The sequence below is a fragment of the Sciurus carolinensis genome, chromosome 17 (assembly GCF_902686445.1).
Source record: "Sciurus carolinensis chromosome 17, mSciCar1.2, whole genome shotgun sequence".
Taxonomy (NCBI): domain Eukaryota; kingdom Metazoa; phylum Chordata; class Mammalia; order Rodentia; family Sciuridae; genus Sciurus; species Sciurus carolinensis.
In genome coordinates, this window is record NC_062229.1 from 13,543,630 (window position 1) to 13,562,258 (window position 18,629).

General features: G+C 54.3%; 1 protein-coding gene across 1 annotated transcript in view; it reads left to right on the forward strand.

Annotated features, from left to right (window-relative positions):
* The window catches only part of Pde4a (phosphodiesterase 4A), a 36,147-nt gene extending 19,957 nt beyond the window's left edge, over positions 1–16,190 (forward strand). The window contains 15 exon segments of the mRNA XM_047531503.1: positions 1,980–2,088; positions 2,090–2,172; positions 2,837–2,873; positions 2,960–3,031; positions 3,795–3,844; positions 4,023–4,137; positions 7,641–7,734; positions 9,382–9,602; positions 10,551–10,649; positions 10,747–10,911; positions 11,137–11,236; positions 11,437–11,591; positions 11,800–11,922; positions 12,339–12,521; positions 13,751–16,190. Coding sequence (XP_047387459.1) covers positions 1,980–2,088; positions 2,090–2,172; positions 2,837–2,873; positions 2,960–3,031; positions 3,795–3,844; positions 4,023–4,137; positions 7,641–7,734; positions 9,382–9,602; positions 10,551–10,649; positions 10,747–10,911; positions 11,137–11,236; positions 11,437–11,591; positions 11,800–11,922; positions 12,339–12,521; positions 13,751–14,413 — 2,269 coding nt within the window. The 3' untranslated portion in view covers positions 14,414–16,190.
* The last annotated feature ends 2,439 nt before the right edge of the window (positions 16,191–18,629 follow it).

Below are 18,629 nucleotides of genomic sequence, written 5' to 3' on the forward strand. Positions count from 1 at the left end.
ACACCTGTAATCCCAGCCACTCAGGAGGTTGAGGTAGGAGGATGGAAAGTTTGAGGCCAGCCTGGGCAACTTAATGAGTTATCAAAATAAAATAAAATAAAATCATTGAAAAGGAGCTGGGGATGTAGCTCAGGGACAGAATGCTTGCCTAGCATGTGCAAGGCCCAGGTTCAATCCCCAGCTCCACAAAGAAGAAACAAACCAGTAAAACTAGGATTCCTGCTTGAGGGCCTGTACCCCTGCTGTTCCTCTGCCAGGAGTGCTTTCTGACTCATAGCTGGCTTCTCATCTTTAGGCCCTGCTGAGATGTCACCTCCTCAGAGAGACCTACCCTGGCCACAGGTCAGGTACCATGGCACACACCTGTAATCCCAGTGACTCAGGAGGCTGAGGCAGGAGGATCATAAATTTGAGGTCAACCTCAACAACTTCATGAGAACTTGTCTCAAAATAAAGAACAGAGCTGGGGATATGGCACAGTTAGTAGAGTACTTGCCATGCATGCACGAAGCCCTGGGTTCAGTTCCCAGCACCAAAAAAATAAAGAACAAACAAGCAAATAAAAGGACTGTGGTATAGCTCAGTAGAAGGGTGTCCCTGGGTTCAATGCCCAGTACTGGACACCCCAAAAAAACATGTGACATTCATTCATATGTTTAATGATTTGTTCAATAAACATTTATTGAGGGGCTAGGGAGATAGATCAGTCGGTAGAGTGCCCTGGGTTCGATCCCAGCACAAAAAAAAAATATCTATATGTGTATATATATATATATAGAACATCCACCGTGTTGGTCACTGTGGATGCCTGACGGGGGCAGGCCTTGTTCTTAGAGTTCCAGGGATGCAGTGGTGAGCAAATAGACAAAAACCCCTGCCTCTGCACAGCTTGGTTCAAAGGGCAGGTTGACAGTAAAGAAAGTATGTAAGATACAAATTATTTCAGGCAAATAGTGTGGTTTTCGTTCTCCGTGGGTTTTCTGGAGTGTGTGTGCTTTGTCTTTTGTGTTTGTACTGGGCTGAGCCTAGGGGCACCACTGAGCCACACCCCCAGCCCTTTTTATTTTTTTATTTTGGACAGGCTCACTAAACTGCTCAGGGCCTTGCTAAGTTGCTGAGACTGGCTTTGAACTTGCCGTTCTCCTGCTTCAACCTCTCAAGTCGTTGGGATTATAGGTGTGGGCCACTAGGCCTGCATGGTTTTTACGGAGGGGAAATAGAAAATATCAAGGCAGGAGTGGAACTTTTCTGTGGGTTGGTTGGAGCAAGGAAGATGCCATCGTGGGTGGAGTAGAGTGGGTGACACGCAAAGTGGGCGTCCTGGAGCAGGACCTGTGGGCTGCCACCAGGACTTCGGCTTTTTGTTTTCCTCAGGTGGGAGCTATAGAAAGTTCTGAGCCACAGCGAGGACCTGACTCAGGTGCTCACAAGCTGTCTCTGGTGGCTGCTGGAGGAACAGAGTGTGGGTCCCAGGGAGCCAGGGACCAGAGCTGTTGTGGACACCCAGGCTAGGGAAGGGCGGGGACTGGGAGGAAGGGGAGGGAAGGGGCTGGGTTACCGCTCAGTAGTAGAGCTGGGTTTGATCCCCAGCACCACATAAAAATAAATAAAATAAAGGTATTATGTTCATCTACAACTGAATTATTTTAAAAGGAAAAAGAAGGGTGAGTGGAGTGGACAGATCTGGATAGAGGCAGGCAGCCGGGCTGATTTGCAGTGCAGAGGGCAGAGCGAGGTGACGATGACCCTCAACTTCTGGCCCAGAGTGTTCCTGGCACCTGCAACAGGTCCTGGCACCAGAGGTACCCAGCACCAGTCTGTGGTCTGCAGGTCCCTGCCTCCAGGGGGTTCCTGTCTCTCTTGGCATCACTCCTCGTGACTCCCCCAGTCTTTTCAGAAACTCCCTGGGTCTCTCTTCCTCTTGACCTCCTCGACGCCATGTCAGCCTCTCTGATCCTTCTCCCACCTGTTCCCTGCAGCTTCGAGGCAGAAAATGGCCCAACGCCATCACCGGGCCGCAGCCCCCTGGACTCGCAGGCGAGCCCAGGGCTCGTACTGCACGCTGGGGCAGCCACCAGCCAGCGCCGGGGAATCCTTCCTCTACCGCTCTGACAGTGACTATGACATGTCACCCAAGACCATGTCCCGGAACTCATCGGTCACCAGCGAGGCGTGAGCACCCCTCTCCCTACCTGCCCCTCCTCCGGGCCCGGCCCCACCACAAGCTGCCCTTCCCAGCAGGGCGTGGGGGACACCCATCTCCACTTTGGTCACCCCCCCATACTGCCCTCTCTAGGGGCAAGAGTCAGCAGCCCTTCCCCCAACGTCTCAAAGGTCCAGTCCTCTATAAATGGCTTAGCCTCACTCTCCAGCCCTGCTAAGCCCTCATTACCATCGGCTGCTCTGGGCCCAGCTTCACCCCAACTGGGCCTCCAGGGAGGAAGGCCCCCTCCTGGAGTCCCCAGCCTACCCCAAGCCAGCCCCACTTCGCCTGAGCCCCTGTTGGGATGTGAGCCCTCCCAGATCTCTCTGCCTCATTCTCATCACTGCTGGCAGACATGCCCTTGCCCATCTGGGTGCCCACCTCAGCCTGGAAACCTGTTCCTGTCCTGCACTTCCCCCACCAACCCTCCCTCCCACCGCTCCCCTCCCTTTGTCTCCACGCCCCCAGCCGTTTCCTTCAGGCCCAGCCCTGGCAACATGTCCAGCCTTGGGTGCTGTAAGTGGCCTCTCCCCACTTCCATGCCCCTTGCCTCCCTCCAGCCAGCCACCATAATGTCCTCCCCAGCGATTTGCTTCTCTGGGGATCCCTAACCTGCCTCTGTCTTTATCGCAGGCATGCTGAGGACCTTATTGTTACGCCATTTGCCCAGGTGAGACTCCCCACCCGTCCACAACTGGGGAAGGGGCTCAGCCCCAGCTGCCCCTCCACCTCTACTTACTGCCACCCCCAACCCAGGTGCTCGCCAGTCCTCCGCAGTGTTCGAAGCAACTTCTCGCTCCTGACCAATGTGCCCATTCCCAGCAACAAGTAAGTTGAAGCTAGGCCCCACACCCATGATCGTGAGGTACGCACAGTGAGTTCAGTTGTCAGCCTGCTGTGTGACCTCAGGCAGGCACTTTTCTTCTCTGTCTGGTCATGTAATATTCCTTTTGAGCCAAAGAGCCATTGCAGTTGAAGGGTCTAAGATACAACTTTTATAAATAAAGCCCTGGTGTCTGCATGTATGGTGGTGAGGCTGCAGCCCCAGGCCTGGGCTTTGACATTAACTTGCTGGGCAAATGGCATCCTGTGGTCCCTTTGTTTCCCTTTTGTAAAGCGAGAATTAAGGTAGTGCTTCTGTTAGATATCTGCTGTGAAGAGTCCAGAAGATGGTATATAGAAAGTACAAGACTATTGCCCTGTGCATAGTAAGTGCTCAATATAGGAGCAGTTCTTATTATTTTGGGGCAGTGGGTCTAGCTCAGGACTGCCAGTTGCTCTAGGGGTTAGGGACAGAGCCATCCTCAGAAGGTTTGGGGAAGTGAGGAGGGTAGCCAGGGGAGCCAACTACCTGATCCTACTGCTGATCAGCTGTGTGCTTAAATAAGCCAGTTTTACCTGGTTGAACCTGTTTTCTCATCTGAAAAATGGGTTCTCACAGGGCTCATGGAGAGGCTGCAGGCCATGTGCATGGCAGCATGCTTGGGATGCAGTGAACTCTTGGAAGCAGGAAAACTGGCATTATTCATGGAGAGGGGGAGGCAAGGATCTGGGGGTCCCAGGGTGATATTGGAGCCCCATTTCTTTACAGGCGATCCCCGCTGGGAGGCCCAACCCCCGTCTGCAAGGCCACACTGTCAGGTAGCTAAGCTTAGGGGGGTGGAAAGGGCCCATCTTGCTGCCCCCAGTGGAAGTGCTTCAGCCCTGGTGACTGTCTCACCCCTTTCCCTGGCACCCCACCTACCTGGCGACCCCTCATAGTGGGCTGGGGTTCTGCCAGCGGACCCTCTCATTCATCACCCTGGCCTCCCCTTCTTAGAGGAGACATGTCAGCAGTTGGCCCGGGAAACTTTTGGAGGAGCTGGACTGGTGCCTGGAGCAACTGGAGAACCATGCATACCTACGCTCTGTCAAGCGAGATGGCTTCACACAAGGTTTGTGCAACAGGATTCGTGGGCGGGGCTGGGGGTGTGGCCCACCACCAGAGGAAGCTGGTGAGGTGGGGCTAATCCCTGGGTGTATGTGGTGGGCGTGGACCGTTGGGTGGGGCCAGGTAGGTGATGGGGCAGTGGGCGTGGCCGATTCCTGGGTAAGTCTATGGAGTGGGCACAGGGCCAAACAGTGGGCGGGGCCTGTGGGTGGTGCCAACTGCAAGGCAAGATGGTGGGGGTGATGCCAACTCCTGGGTAGGTTCTGTTCAGTGGGACCTAGGACCAACATTTGGCTGAGGCCAACCTCTAATAGAGTCAGTGGGTAGGCTCAACCCTAGGTGAGGCGGGGCTCGGGTGGGGCCCAAGGTGATGCCCAGTCTCTAGGTGCAGGCAGTCTTGGGTGTAGTTCCTGTGGATTCTGACTTTTCTCAGGGGGACAGAACCTGGTGCGTTGTGGGGTGGGGGGTCTGCTTTTATGTCTCCCGTAGGTGACCTTTCTCTTGGGGGGCGTTGTGCGGTCTGCAGCTGTGCGTGTGGATCAGGATATGGGTAGCTGTTGATTTGCTGGCTCCGCGTTTGTGGTGCGGGTGTGTTCGAAGTGTGTTCTGAGGGGTGTCTGGGTCTGCACAGGTGGTTTTGTGGGGCTTTGTGTTTTACATGTAGGCCCTGCAGATACCCAGTTGCCTCAGTGGGACTCTACGATGTCTCTAAGTGTCCGTGACTGTGTGCAGTGCTGCAGGGGAGGGCGCAAGCATTCCCTGTACCGCTTGTACAGTGCACACTGCACAGCCCCAGGGGGCGCCATTCAGAGCGCAGACTGTATGAATGATGTTTTCTGGAGTTCTGCAGCGTGGGTGCAGCCCTTGTGGGCGGTGCCTTTCAGAGTGAGTGTGCAGGCAGGTGTTTGCTGGGGAGCGCACATGTCTGTGGGTGGAGGCTCGTCTGGAGAAGTGCGAGTTTGAGGGTGATGGTGTCCCTGAGGGTGGTCGGGCAACTGAGAATGTGACTGTGCCTCTGGGTAGGGGTATGTGGGTGTTCCTGTGATGGGTGCGGGTGTGTGTCTATTTGTACATCTCTGGGTAAGAGTGTGAATATCTGTCCCCTTATGGATCTGTCAGGGTACAGTTTTGTCCAAGGACATATGGCTGTCTAGTTTGTTGAAATGTGTGCCTGTGGGTGTGTTGAGTGGTGTCTATAAGTGTACCTGGTATCTGGCTGTCTGTCCCTAGGGTTGTGTCTGAGTGTGAGTCTCTGTTCTTGGAAGGGTGTGTCCAGGTGCTCCACTCTATACCTGTGACTGTGTTGGGCATCAGAGTTGACTGTCCCCTGCTGTGTGCATGTGTGTCCTGTAAGAGTGGAACTGAGGGCCTTTGGGTGTCTGTGTGTTCCACTGGTTGGCAAGTGCCTGGGCTATGTGGTAGTGTCTGTGGAAGGTGTCTGGGGCATTTGTGTGTCTGTGTGCCAAGTGTCCAGGTGTGTGTTTCTGCCTCTGGGTGTGTGCATGGAAGGACTGTGTCCTGCCCTCCCAGTCCTGGCTGAGGCCCGTGGGCTCTGATGCCCCTTTAACGCCCCCCCCCCCCAGCACCACCTGACTTTGCATGCAGCCTGCCAGTGCTGCAGTGAGCGCGCACACGCACACACGGGTGCACCACACAGAGCCCCGAGCCTCTGCAAGCCTCTCCCGGGACCCTGGCCCGGCACCTCCCCATGGGTAGGGCCCCCCGCTGCCTCCAGCCACTGCCGCGGGGGGGCCCTTCAGGGCAGTGGCTGGCAGACCATGTAACCAGGGCTGCCACCGGGAGCGCGGAGGGGAAGGGAGCCCCCCAGCCCTGCTGGGCCGGCCCCGGCCCCTCCGCGGCTCCCCCTTCCACTGCCCCCAACCTGCCCAGCACCCCCCTCCCCTGTGGCTGTTCAGCCCGGGACTCGGGACTCGCCGAGCTCAGCCTGTGTGTGCGCGGAGCACCCCAGCAGGGCTCAGGCTCCAAAGATGCCCCTGGTTGATTTCTTCTGCGAGACCTGCTCCAAGCCGTGGCTGGTGGGCTGGTGGGACCAGGTAGGGGAACACAGGGTGGAGGATGGGAAGGAGACCTTCTGCCTTGGCTCCTACAGCCCCAGGATGGGCTGAGTGTACAGCTGTGCACGTGTGTGGCCCAGACCTGAACGTTGTGACTGTCTATGTGTGACCCAGGACTGGGCGTGGACGGCGGGTGGCTGGGGGTGTGTGGCTTCCCTTGGGGACAGTGGATCTCTCACTAGGTGTGACTGTGTCATTACCTGGATGTGTATGTGTCTGCAGTGATGTGTGTCCCTGCCTGGGTCATAGTGTGGCCCTGTCTGCAGTCCCATGGCTCTGACCATGATGTCATGTGCTGGACCATATTCGTGAGCCATAGCTACCTGATGTTTTGAGGGCATGTGACCCCCAGTAACACTGACTGCCTTATTGTATATGGCCTTGATTTGTATATCTGGGCTTTGTGACGCTGTGTAGGACGGGGCAGTCTGGGACGCTGTGCAGTTGTGAGAGATGTGTGTGTGTGTGTGTGTGTGTGTGTGTGCGCGTGTATGTGTCCAGGGTCTCTGGTCAGCACTGGGAGAAGTGACCATCCTGTCCAGCGTGGACCATCCTTCCTGTCTGGTGTTCCCCCTGCCTTGCTGGACAGTCTTCTCCTGGTTCGGGGATGCTTCAGCAGAGCTTGGGGGCGGGGAGCCGATGCCCTTTCTCCTCCATGCACAATGTCACAGCAGAGGCCTGTATGAAGTAGCATGGGGGGACCCAGGGGGACCCCAAGCTCAGTTTGGGTATGCTCCATTTATCTGGGTATCTGTTTGCCTCTCTGGGTTTGAGGAGAGGGGGCTGTAGTGGAACCCCTCACCCCCTTCCCCTGGGCGACCAAGCTGGGGTTTCTTTAACTAACTATTCTCCCGTGCCCTGGTCAAACCTCCTCCCTGAGAACTGGGCAATACATTCCTTTCTTCCAATCTGGACTGGGACTGAGGACTAGGATCCCACAGGGATTAGAATTGGGGTCGTGTCTGGTGAGACTTGGGCCAGGGGTATTTCTGGGAAGGCAAGGGTTAAGGGGCTTCTGGCTTGCCCCCTTTCCCCAGCTAGCAGCTGGTTGGAGGGGGAGTTGCTAAGGAGACTCCCCATCACCATGGCGACGGGATTCTCCTAGTACCCCATTGGTTCCCTGTTTAGGCAGGAGCCCCTCCCTTCCACAGGTGCCCCTCTGGCTCCTCCTTGGGAGGGGATTGGGAGGGGAGCCCCTCTTTCCTCAAGCAGAGAGGGTTATGCTGATCTCAGCACCTCCTGCCCGGGCCTGGGATCCCCCATCCAGAGCTGGGAGGAAAGGGCTGATTCCAGCTGTCTGGTAGAGGTTCTGAGGCATGAAATAGGAGGGGCTCCTGGGGTCTTCAGGAGTTTGTGGGAAGGGCTGGCACATATACAGCACCCCCAGCAATGATTCCCCATCACCCCTTCCTTCTTGGCTCCTTTACCTTAGTTCAAGAGGATGCTGAACCGAGAACTCACACACCTGTCAGAAATGAGCAGGTCAGGAAACCAGGTCTCAGAGTACATTTCCACAACATTCCTGGGTGAGTGAAGGGCAGCACTTGGGGCAGGGGGGACATCTGGGCTGGAGAGGGTTGGCCCAACCCTGGATGCTGTTGACCCTGACCCTTAATTCCCCAAAGGTTGAAGTCACTATGCTTAAGAGCTCCCATACTCTTGAGGCCACTAGATTAGTGGAACCACAACTTCTATGGAAATCACAAGTGAGAATATCTCAGGGCCAACAGAATAGCTCAGTGGTAGCATGTGCAAGGCCCCAGGTTCCATCCTTGGCACCAGAAACAAAAATCTCCAAACCCCTCCAAACTCAGTGAAACCCAGCGGAACTCTCAAACTCTAGACCCCAAGAAAATATTCAGGCCCCTTCTCAAATTCAAATTGAATTCCTAAACTTTAAAAAACTAAATTCAACAGAACCTGCAAAGTTAGATTAACCTTCTCAAATTTAGAAGACCTCCCCAAATCAAGAGTTGTCCAAACTCAATAAGTTCTAAAGCTTAAGGAACCTCTGAGCTTCAGAACCCACCAAAGTGCCCCCCCCAAAATCTTTAAACTGAAAAGTCCTCTGAATTCAATGGTTTCCCCAATTTGGTTTGACCATCCTCCCAAATTCAGTATATTCCCCCCAGACCTTAGATCCCCAAAGTTAAGAAAACCTATAAAGAGCTGGGTGTGGTGGCACACACCTATAATCCCAGTGACTCGGGAGACTGAGGCAAGAGGATCATAAGTTCAAGGCCAGCCTCAGCAACTAACTGAGACTCTGTCCCAAAATAAAAAATAAAAATAAGAAGCTCTGGGAATGTAGCTCAGAGGTGAAATAAACCTGTAAGGAATCCCCCAAAGATAAGGGTTCATTGGAACCCTTAAGTTCATGGGGAGCTCAAACCCCTCCTGACTTCTGAACCTAAGAACCCCCAAACTAAGGATATTCCCACACACGCAGGATAATTTCACCTCACAATGTATCACCAAATTCCAAAAGACCCCAAATTCAGGAGACACCCGCAGCTCAAAAAATAGGGTTCAGAATTGTGAACTGTGTCTGCCAATGAGGGTGCGGTGTGCCTCAGAGTTCTGAGGATCCTGCCAATGGGAGCTTGGCATGCAGATGACCCCATCAGGTTCTGTCATTGACTAGAGGTCCCAGGTCACAATAGGTGTCCCTGGCCCAGCTCTGAAAGACTTTGAAAGCTTAGGCAGTCTCCCGGGGCTGGCCCCCAGGCAGGCTGATGCCAAGGGGGGCCATGGAGCCAGAGATTCCCTTTCCCTCCTCCCTCCCACTGATGCCCCCTCCCACCACTACTCTGAGCCACCATGGGGGTGTCTTCCCTGGCCGAGAAGCTTCCCTGGGTATCAGGGACAGGCAGTGGCGCTCCCTCGGGAACTCACCCCACTTCCTGACTTCTCACACAACCTGGAGACCAAACCTGGCAATTGAACTGGGGCCATCCCATAACCCTGGGCCAGCTCCTGGGTCCCTGACCCAGCCCACCACCTCCCAAAAGGATTCCTGTACCCCCTTTGATATTCAGCCCTGGAATACCCATCAGCATGATACCCAGAAGGCTTTCACCCTTTTGGGTGAGGCTTCTCAGGATGTGGGGAGGGGTCAGGGGTGAGGGTGCCTCCCAGGGAGGTCTGGTCATGCCTGTCCCCATCTTCTACAGACAAACAAAATGAAGTGGAGATCCCATCACCCACAATGAAAGAGCGAGAACCCCAGGAAGCACCACGACAGAGACCCTCCCAGCATCCCCTGCCCCCAGGGCCACAGTTCCAGCCCATGTCACAGATCACAGGCGTGAAGAAGCTGATGCACAGCAGGAGTCTGAACACCAGCATCCCGCGCTTTGGGGTGAAGACTGACCAAGAGGACCTCCTGGCCCAAGTGGGTGGGGCTCAGTGGGGACAGGGGCCTCTAGGCGCCCAAAGAAGGATTAGGTGTGGGGTCACATCTTAAGCCAGGGTCCTCAGAAGCAGAACCTCAGACGATGAAAAACCTCAAGAGGGAGGACGTAGAGGACAGAAAGGAGGAGCACCTACGTGGCCTCAGCGCACTCAGCCTCCTTCCACGGGGCACTCCGGAGGCAGGCAGCATGGTGGAGTTGAGCCCACCTTGACTTCTGAGTCCTGGGCCTCGGTAGCCCTGAGTCAGTTGTTGGCTGAAGGCTGCCTCCAGGGATGGATGGCATCACCCCTTCCCTGGGGGCAAGAGCACTTTTCTAGAGAAAGGGTCACCATAAGCCACAGCAAGCAACACTCCCCAGCAGCTGGATGGATCTGGACATGGGTCTGGACAGGGCCCCAGTAGTGTCCACTACAGCCAGACCTGGTTTTGACTTCTGCTGCTTCCAGAACCCTTAGTGGCTCACTCTGCTGATATTTATCATGACCCTCTCTGAGGCGGCCTCTGGTGTGCCCACCATTCAGTGGCCTTAGGGTTATCAAGCACCTACCGTGTACCAGGATTATTCTAGATGCTGGGGAGACGGGAACATGTCCTTCCTCCTCCAACTTGAGATGGGGGACTCCTGAGCAGTTTAACTTAGAGACTGAGCTGGGTTTCCGTCATCCTGGCCTTGCCACTTATGAGTTACACAATCCTAGAGAAGTCCCACCTTGGTTCCCTTAGCTGCCAATAGAGATCAAGTGCTTGGTACAGTGCTTGGTGGATAATAAGTGCTCCAGAAACAGTGGGTGGGTTAAACTCTGTGCTCCTGACCTCAGAGTGAGCAGGGACTGTGCTTCCTTGAGACCCAGGCTCAGTGCTCCTAGGAAAGGCTCTCAGAGCCTTGGGTCTGGCAGGCTCCTGACCTCCAACCTCCATCTCCACCAGGAACTGGAGAACCTGAGCAAGTGGGGCCTGAACATCTTCTGTGTGTCTGACTACGCCGGGGGCCGCTCCCTCAGCTGCATCATGTACACCATATTCCAGGTGATGGGGGCAGCAGGGAGTGGGCCGGGCTGTCAGGGGCACAGGCAAGGTGCTCAGGGCCGGCAGGGGTCATCGCCCTGCCCCTGCCCGCCCCCAGGAGCGGGACCTGCTGAAGAAATTCCACATCCCTGTGGACACAATGGTGACGTACATGCTGACGCTGGAGGACCACTACCACGCCGATGTGGCCTACCACAACAGCCTGCACGCAGCTGACGTGCTGCAGTCCACCCACGTGCTGCTGGCCACGCCTGCCCTGGATGTGAGCACCTGCCACCTCCCCTGTCTCCCAGGTCCCTGTTTCCCTCTGGTTTTCCATTTCTGATCTGTCCCCCAACCTTTGCCTCTCTCTGACTCTGTTCCTCTCTAACCGTCATCCTTCTGTCCTGAGCTTCATCTCCCTCTGACCCCCTGTTCCTTTCTTGTCTTGTCTCTCAGCCCCTTCATTCTAATATCAGTCTCTCTGTCCCCATCTCTCTGCCCCCAGGCGGTGTTCACTGACCTAGAAATTCTCGCAGCCCTGTTTGCAGCTGCCATCCACGACGTGGACCACCCTGGGGTCTCCAACCAGTTCCTCATCAACACCAGTGAGCAGCCCTCCTGAGGCAGAGATGGCTGGGCCAGGGGAAGGGCCTGCTGGACTGGGAGCAGGGCTGGACCAAATGGAGGTGGAACTGCTAGGCTTGGGGGCTGGGCTGGCAGTCTAGAAGCAGTGCCCTCTGGGCTAACCCAGGGCCATCTGGGCGCAAGGCAGCGTGGCACCCATGGTTCCCTTCCCTGACCGCAGATTCGGAGCTGGCACTCATGTACAATGACGAGTCGGTGCTGGAGAACCACCACCTGGCCGTGGGCTTCAAGCTGCTGCAGGAGGAGAACTGTGACATCTTCCAGAACCTCAGCAAGCGCCAGCGGCAGAGCCTGCGCAAGATGGTCATCGACATGGTGGGCGGGACAGGGTGTGAGGACAGAGTGGGAAAGGAAGCCTTTGAGGTGTGGGCTTTGGCCAGGGGTGGGTCTGAGTCCCAGAGGAACCTCCTGAAACCTGGTCTGAGCCTAAGGGTTCTGCAGAGGGAAAACTTCCAAAGCCTGGGTAGGTACAGTGGGCAGCTAGTGGGCTTTGGCGGCCCCTGTGACACCCCCTAGCCCACAGGTGCTGGCCACAGACATGTCCAAGCACATGACACTCCTGGCTGACCTGAAAACCATGGTGGAGACTAAGAAAGTGACCAGCTCGGGGGTTCTCCTGCTGGACAACTACTCTGACCGCATCCAGGTACCCTACAACGACCTTATAAGGAGACTGGACCATTCTGCTCCCCAAGCCCTTTCGATCTGGGTAGCTGCCCCTGCCTCAGCCTCAGCCTCTCTCTCCAAGGCCGCCATCTTTCTGTTTCTTTTTCTCTCTGCCCATCTTTCTTTTCCACCATCTTTCCCTTCCAACCCCATCTCTCCTTCCAGGCCCCTTTCCCCTCCCCCTCTCTCTTCATCACTCCTGCATCTCTGACCATCTCCTCCTTCCCCCGCCATGGGCCCTCCTTCCCCCTCACCCTTCCACCCCACTTCCTGTCTCCCTCCTCTCCCCACCTTTGCTTCCCAGGACCTACACCACGGAGGGACCCATTGGAGGCCCCCACCTGACTTGGATGGGACAGGGCCTCTAATGGGTCCCTGCTCCTCCCCTCCATGCAGGTCCTTCGCAACATGGTGCACTGTGCAGACCTCAGCAACCCCACCAAGCCACTGGAGCTGTACCGCCAGTGGACGGACCGCATCATGGCCGAATTCTTCCAACAGGGTGACCGTGAGCGTGAGCGTGGCATGGAGATCAGCCCCATGTGTGACAAGCACACGGCCTCCGTGGAGAAGTCTCAGGTACGTGCTGAGGGCAGTGATGAAAGGGGCCAGGCCAGGCCTTCCTGCCCTGTCTTGGGGAAGCTTCCAGGTCCAGGAGCGCCCCCGTGATGTCACACTTTTCTCTCCTGAAGGGAAGTGGGCCACGTTCTCTCCTCCGCAGGGCAGCTCGAGCCCCTGGAGTCACCATGCTGTCAGGCCTGTCTAGCTCATTGGCAGCACCCACCATAACATCAGTCATGCTTCTTTCCTTTTTTCTATTTTTAAAAAATTTTTTTAGTTGTCGATAGACCTTTATTTATTTATTTATTTATTTACATGCAGCGCTGGGGATACGAATCCAGTGCCTCCCATGTGCTGGGCAAGTGCTCTACCCCTGAGCCACCTCCCGAGCCCCAGCCATGCTTCTTACCTGGCTCTTCTGTGCAGACCCCATGTCAGTTCTCCCTTGATTTCTCTGAAACCCCACCACCCATACTGTCTCTGACGGGCAGTGAATTTCGAGATGATTCGTTGTGTGCTTGTTTAATTTAACAAGGAGGACAGCCACAGGCTCGTAAAAATCCCACAACCAACTTGCAATGGAGCTTTTCTCACTTTCCTCTCTGGTGAAACCCCAGCTGGTGTGTCTTCTGTCCTTTTGAACCTGGGCTTCTCAGTCTCACCACTGTTGACATTTGGGGCAGACTGTCCTTGGTGGTGAAGGCTACTTTGGGCATTATGGGATATTTAGTAGCATCTCTGGTTTCTACCAGGGGTACATCCACCCCACCCTCCACTTAAAAACCACCAAAAATGCCTCCAGGCATCACCACATGTGCCTGGGGGTATAAAATCAATCTGTTTCTCTCAAAAACACACATCAGTCAGACACGATGGCACACACCTGTAATCCCAGTAGCTCAGGAGGCTGAGGCAGGAGGATCACAAGTTCAATGCCAGCTTAGCAAGGTCCTAAGCAACTCAGTAAGACCCTGTCTCTAAATAAAATATTTTAAAAACGGCTGGGGATATGGCTCAGTGGTTAAACGTCCCTGGGTTCAGTCCACAATTGATGTATATATGGAAGTGTTTCCAGTTTCCATTTATATCTCATGTGGTTTTAATTTCTTGCTTGTGCAAGGGGTTTGTGGAAGGAGAATTGCTAGGTCAAATGATAGGAGTCTGTTTTTGATTTTATTAGATCTCACCACCTGGTGGTGCCATCTGCCCCAAAGGCCACCTGTTTCTCCGTCCTTCCCTCCCCGCAGGTGGGTTTCATTGACTACATTGTGCACCCATTGTGGGAGACGTGGGCAGACCTCGTCCACCCAGATGCCCAGGAGATCCTGGACACATTGGAGGACAACCGGGACTGGTACTACAGTGCCATTCGACAGAGCCCATCGCCACCACTCGAGGAGGAACCGGCAGGGCTGGGCCATCCAGCCCCACCCGATAAGTTCCAGTTTGAGCTGACGCTGGAGGAGGAAGAAGAGGAGGAGGCATCCACGGCCCAGGATGCATTGGAAACGCAGGGGTTATCCATGGTCCAGACTGTATCCAAGGTCCAGGACCAGGAGGAACACTCAGAGGTGGTGGTAGAAGAAGCATATTTGACGCAGGGTGCAGATTCAGCACAGGATACACCTGTGACTCAGGATGGCTCTAGGTTCCAAGAGGAATCCATGGATGCTGTAAGCTGCAGCAGCTCTTCTGCCCTGTCTCTTAAAAGTCCCCTTCTGCCTGCCTTGAGGACCCCAGAAGAGGCCCCGGGCCTCCCGGGCCTCCCCTCCCCGGCGGCCGAGGTGGGGGCCCAAAGAGACCATCAGGCTGCCAAGAGGGCTTGCTGTGCCTGCACTGGGACATCAGGGGAGGACCCACTCATTCTACCGGCTCCGGGTGGGTGGGGGTCAGGTGGAGACCCTACCTGAGCCCCAGCCCCCTGACCCTGTGGCCCTCCCTGTCCCCTATAACCCCCATCTCCTTGCAACCACCTCCTCTGATGCCTCAAAGACTCTTGGTCCTCCTGAGAAAAAAGAAAACAGAAAAGTGGGGGGTTTTCTCTTTTCTTTTTTTCCCCTTTCCCCCTGCCCCCACCCATGGGGCCTTTTTTTGGACACGGGGGCTGGGGAATGAGGGGCTGAAGTCCCGGAAGGGATTTTATTTTTTGAATTTTAACAGTAACATTTTTAGAAAAAAGAACAAAAAAAGAAGAAAAAAAAAAAAAAAAAAAAAAGGATGAAACACAGCAACTGTAGACGCCCCCATTCCTGTTTCTCCCCTTCACCCTCGAGCCCCTCTCCCACCTCCTGCCCCTCCCGAGTCCCAGGCTCAGTCTTCCGGCCTCTTGGGCTTTTTCACTTAGACCCAAGCACAAGCATGGCGCCTCCTTCTGGGCTTTTCTTTGGAGTTTTGGAGGGTCTCTAGAACCCAGCTGGGAATAGCCATTCTGGGCAGGGCCGGGGTGGGGGTGTCGCGTGGGAGCCACTGGCTGCCCTGTCACAAGTCTTCCGCCTCGTTTCGCACAACCCCAGCCATACACAGAGGGGGTCAGCACCGCTGTTGGCTTTAGGGTGGTGTTGCTGCGCCGGCAGCTCGGCCGAGACTTGAAGATACTCACGCACATGCACACGCACACACGCACCCTCCTTCCAGCTGCTTCTCCTCTTGTTTCTGCCTTAATGATTCCTGTGGCCATAGCAGACGGGGTCTCAGTGGCTCCCGCTTACCTGCTCCTTGGGTGTGGTGGGGCCAGGCCCAGAGTCCCCATCCCAGGCTCACAGACACTCAGCCCCCCCAGCGTCCTCCTGTCCCCCTTGCACACTGACTCCAGTCCCTCAGCCCTTTGCCCTAGGAGGAAGCAATAACGGTGAATACCCACATCCCCCATCCTGGGCAACCCTGGCACCAAAGGAATTTCTCCTTTGTCCCCCTACCTTGACAAGCCTCTCCCCCTAGCTAATCCCGAGCAATACGACAGACAGATGCGAGGCCATTTTTTTTCCAAGCCATGGGGGACTGTTGGAAAGGAAAGACCCCCCTCCCCCTCTTCATGCCTTCAATCTGGCTTTGCAGCCAGATGGGGCAGGGGCCTCTCTCATTCATTGCCTGTCCCCCCACTTCTGAGCACACGGTACTGTAGCCCCCACTTCTCCAGCCTTCTGTCTGTCTGTCCAGCCATTCCCCCCTGCACCATAATGCTGTACAGGGTTCATTTTTGTAGTGAAAGTGGTTTGTCCCAGCCTGTGACTGGAATGGGCCATTTTTTCCCTTTTTTTTTTTTTTTTTTTGTATATACTGTAAGGTTGGTTTGTAAATTATTCTACAAAGGCAAAAAGGGAAAAATCAACTCGAACTCGCCCTTCCCTGGCTGACCAAGTCAGGAAGGTGGGGAGGGGGGTCCCCAGGGGAGAAGACCCCACTCCCGCTGTATTATACACACTGTACCATAACCCCAGGAAAGGGTGGACTTTGCAGTTTTATGGGAAGCTGTGTCATCACAGGGGACAAGGGCTGGGCAGAGCCTGTGCCCTGCCCCTTCCCCAGGAGCAGAGGTGACTGGTAAGAGACCCCCAACCCAGTCAGGGATCTTCTCCCCAGAGTGGGTGCAGGACCCCTGTGAATCCGTCAGCCCGTTGGTGGATGATCCATCATTCGATCTTGTCACCAATTAAACGGAGACTTTCACCAATGTTCCTGGCTGGTGTGGTTTCATTCCCCATCTCCTTTGTTGGCATGCCTCCCTCGCGCTGTCTGCCTTGGTTTGGGGAGATGGTGGATCCTGTCCCTGCCCCTCTCTGAGCAGATGGGAACATTGCCAGTGGATGGAACTGTGCATAGAACTCAGCCAGGTTAGCCCTGAACATTGCAGGTTCAGAATTGCCCCAGGGCTGGGGCTGGAGCCCAGGTCTTTGTGCGTGCTAGGCAAGCGCTCTAGCACTGCCCACATCCCAGCCACCAAGTCTTTAAAAGTCAACAGACCTGGGTAAGCCCTACTTCTCGCAGAGCTAGTAGGACACAGTGCTTGGGTTCTGGTACCCAGCAGTCACCCCTGAAACTCCAAGGGGACCTGAAGGATACAATGACCCACCATCTGGTGACTAAGAAAAGATCTCAGCCAAATTCCACCGGAGCTAATGAATTTGATAAACAATTACGAAATAATGTATACCTGTAAAGTCCCAGCATTCTGTCCATGTTAATGTCAGTGCCCCTCACACTAAAAAACACAGGTGGGGGGCTCAGTGGGAGAGCACTGGCCTCACTGTGTGAGGTCCTGGGTTCTATTCCCAGCACCACAAAAATAAGCCTCCAGCTACTCAGGAGGCTGAGGCAGAAGGGTCACAAGTTCAAGACCAGCCTGAGCAACTTGGCAAGATTCTGTCTCAATGAGTGGGTGTAGCTCAGTTTTAGAGCACCACTGGGTTCCCTCCCCAGAATCTGGGGGAAAAAATCCATTCTGAATATGCACAGACTTTGTTTTCATGACAGTGTCCTCTAAACAATATGGTATAACAACTGCACACACTGTACATACATTGCAGTAGAGGTGATGACGTACAGATGACAAAGTCCATGCAGGGTGTGTGCAGGTTCTGTGAAGATACCATGTGTGTTATTTTATGAGTGACTTGAGCGTCTACAGATTCTGGTGTCATCAGGGTCCTGGAAGCAATTCCTCATGGTTACCAGGGGACAACTGTATTGTTAATTTCATGTTTCCGACCTCTATTAGACTAACATCCTGGGTAAGCCCTACTTCTCGCAGAGCTAGTAGGACACAGTGCTTGGGTTCTGGTACCCAGCAGTCACCCCCTGAAACTCCAAGGGGTGTTATTTTATCAATAAAAGGGTCCTGGTAGTCATTGCGTACTAATGGGCAACATTTGCAGGTATAGATAAAAGTATGGAGGGTAGACTGTTGATGCAGACTTTTCTGGTCAGTAAGATATGACTTATCTCTGGATTTTTTCTTTTTTTTTGTCCTCTGCAGTGCTGGGAAGGAACCAGGGCCTCACATAAGCTCTCAACCCCTAAGTGACACCCCAACCCTGCTGATAGACCTTTATTTTATTCATTTATTTATATGCAGTGCTGAGAATCAAACTCAGTGCCTCAGACATGCCGGGCAAGTACTCCACCACTGAACACAACCCCAGCCTGCCTCTGGGCTTTAATAAACCAAGATACGGGCTGGGGAGATAGCTCAGCTGGTAAAGTGCTTGCCTCACAAGCACAAGGCCCTGAGTTCGATCCCCAGTACCGCAAATAAATAAATAAATAAATAAACCAAGATACACACCTGCTGATACAGTACTTAAGTCCTCAGACACAGTGAATCACTAGAAATGTGTAAAGGAATATTCTGAAAGAGAATACCTGGTGGGTCTAAGGAAAAGTAAATGGAAAGACTGACCTGCCTGATCTGCCTAATTTGTTTCTAGCCACCAGCGACTCGGGTTTTTGTCCCAGCACTAGCTGGTGACCTTGGAGGTGACCTTTCCAACCTTCAGTGTCTCCTGTAAAATAGAGGGGCTAGGGCTGTAGGTCAGTGACGAAGCATGTGCTTAGCATTCTCAAGCCCTGGGCTAAACCCTTGGCACACACACACAAAAAAAATGCAGACCACATTCCCATACTTGTGGGTGGGGGTTCCCTGGAGTGGGATTGTCCTGTCAAACTTTTCTGTGGTGATAATGTTCTATATCTGAGTTACCGAACTCAGCCGTTAGCCACGTATTACTGTTGGGCACTAGAAATGTGCCTACAACTGAGGAAATTTTGTTTCTATGAAGTAGTCGCATATGGCCAATGGCTACTGGGCTGGAGGTACAGTTCTTGAACTAAGCCAGGGAGTTCATGTAAAGGACAAAGAGTTTGCCTGCATGATTGTGGCAGTAGAATCTCAGAGGAGTGGGGGCCATCCGGATCCTGGGGAAAGAAGCAAATCTGGAAAACTAGGTAGAAGTTTCCAGGGGATCTGAACTTTATGCAAGAAGCAAAGAGGAGGCACAGAGTTGCCCCTAGAGAGTTTCAAAAGGAAGCAGATTTGGGGAAAGGGCATTGGGTTGGGGGTCAGGAGGCGACACCACCGATTCCAAGCTTCAGGGAATGGTTGAGTGAACCTAGGTGAACTTTCTTGTTCTG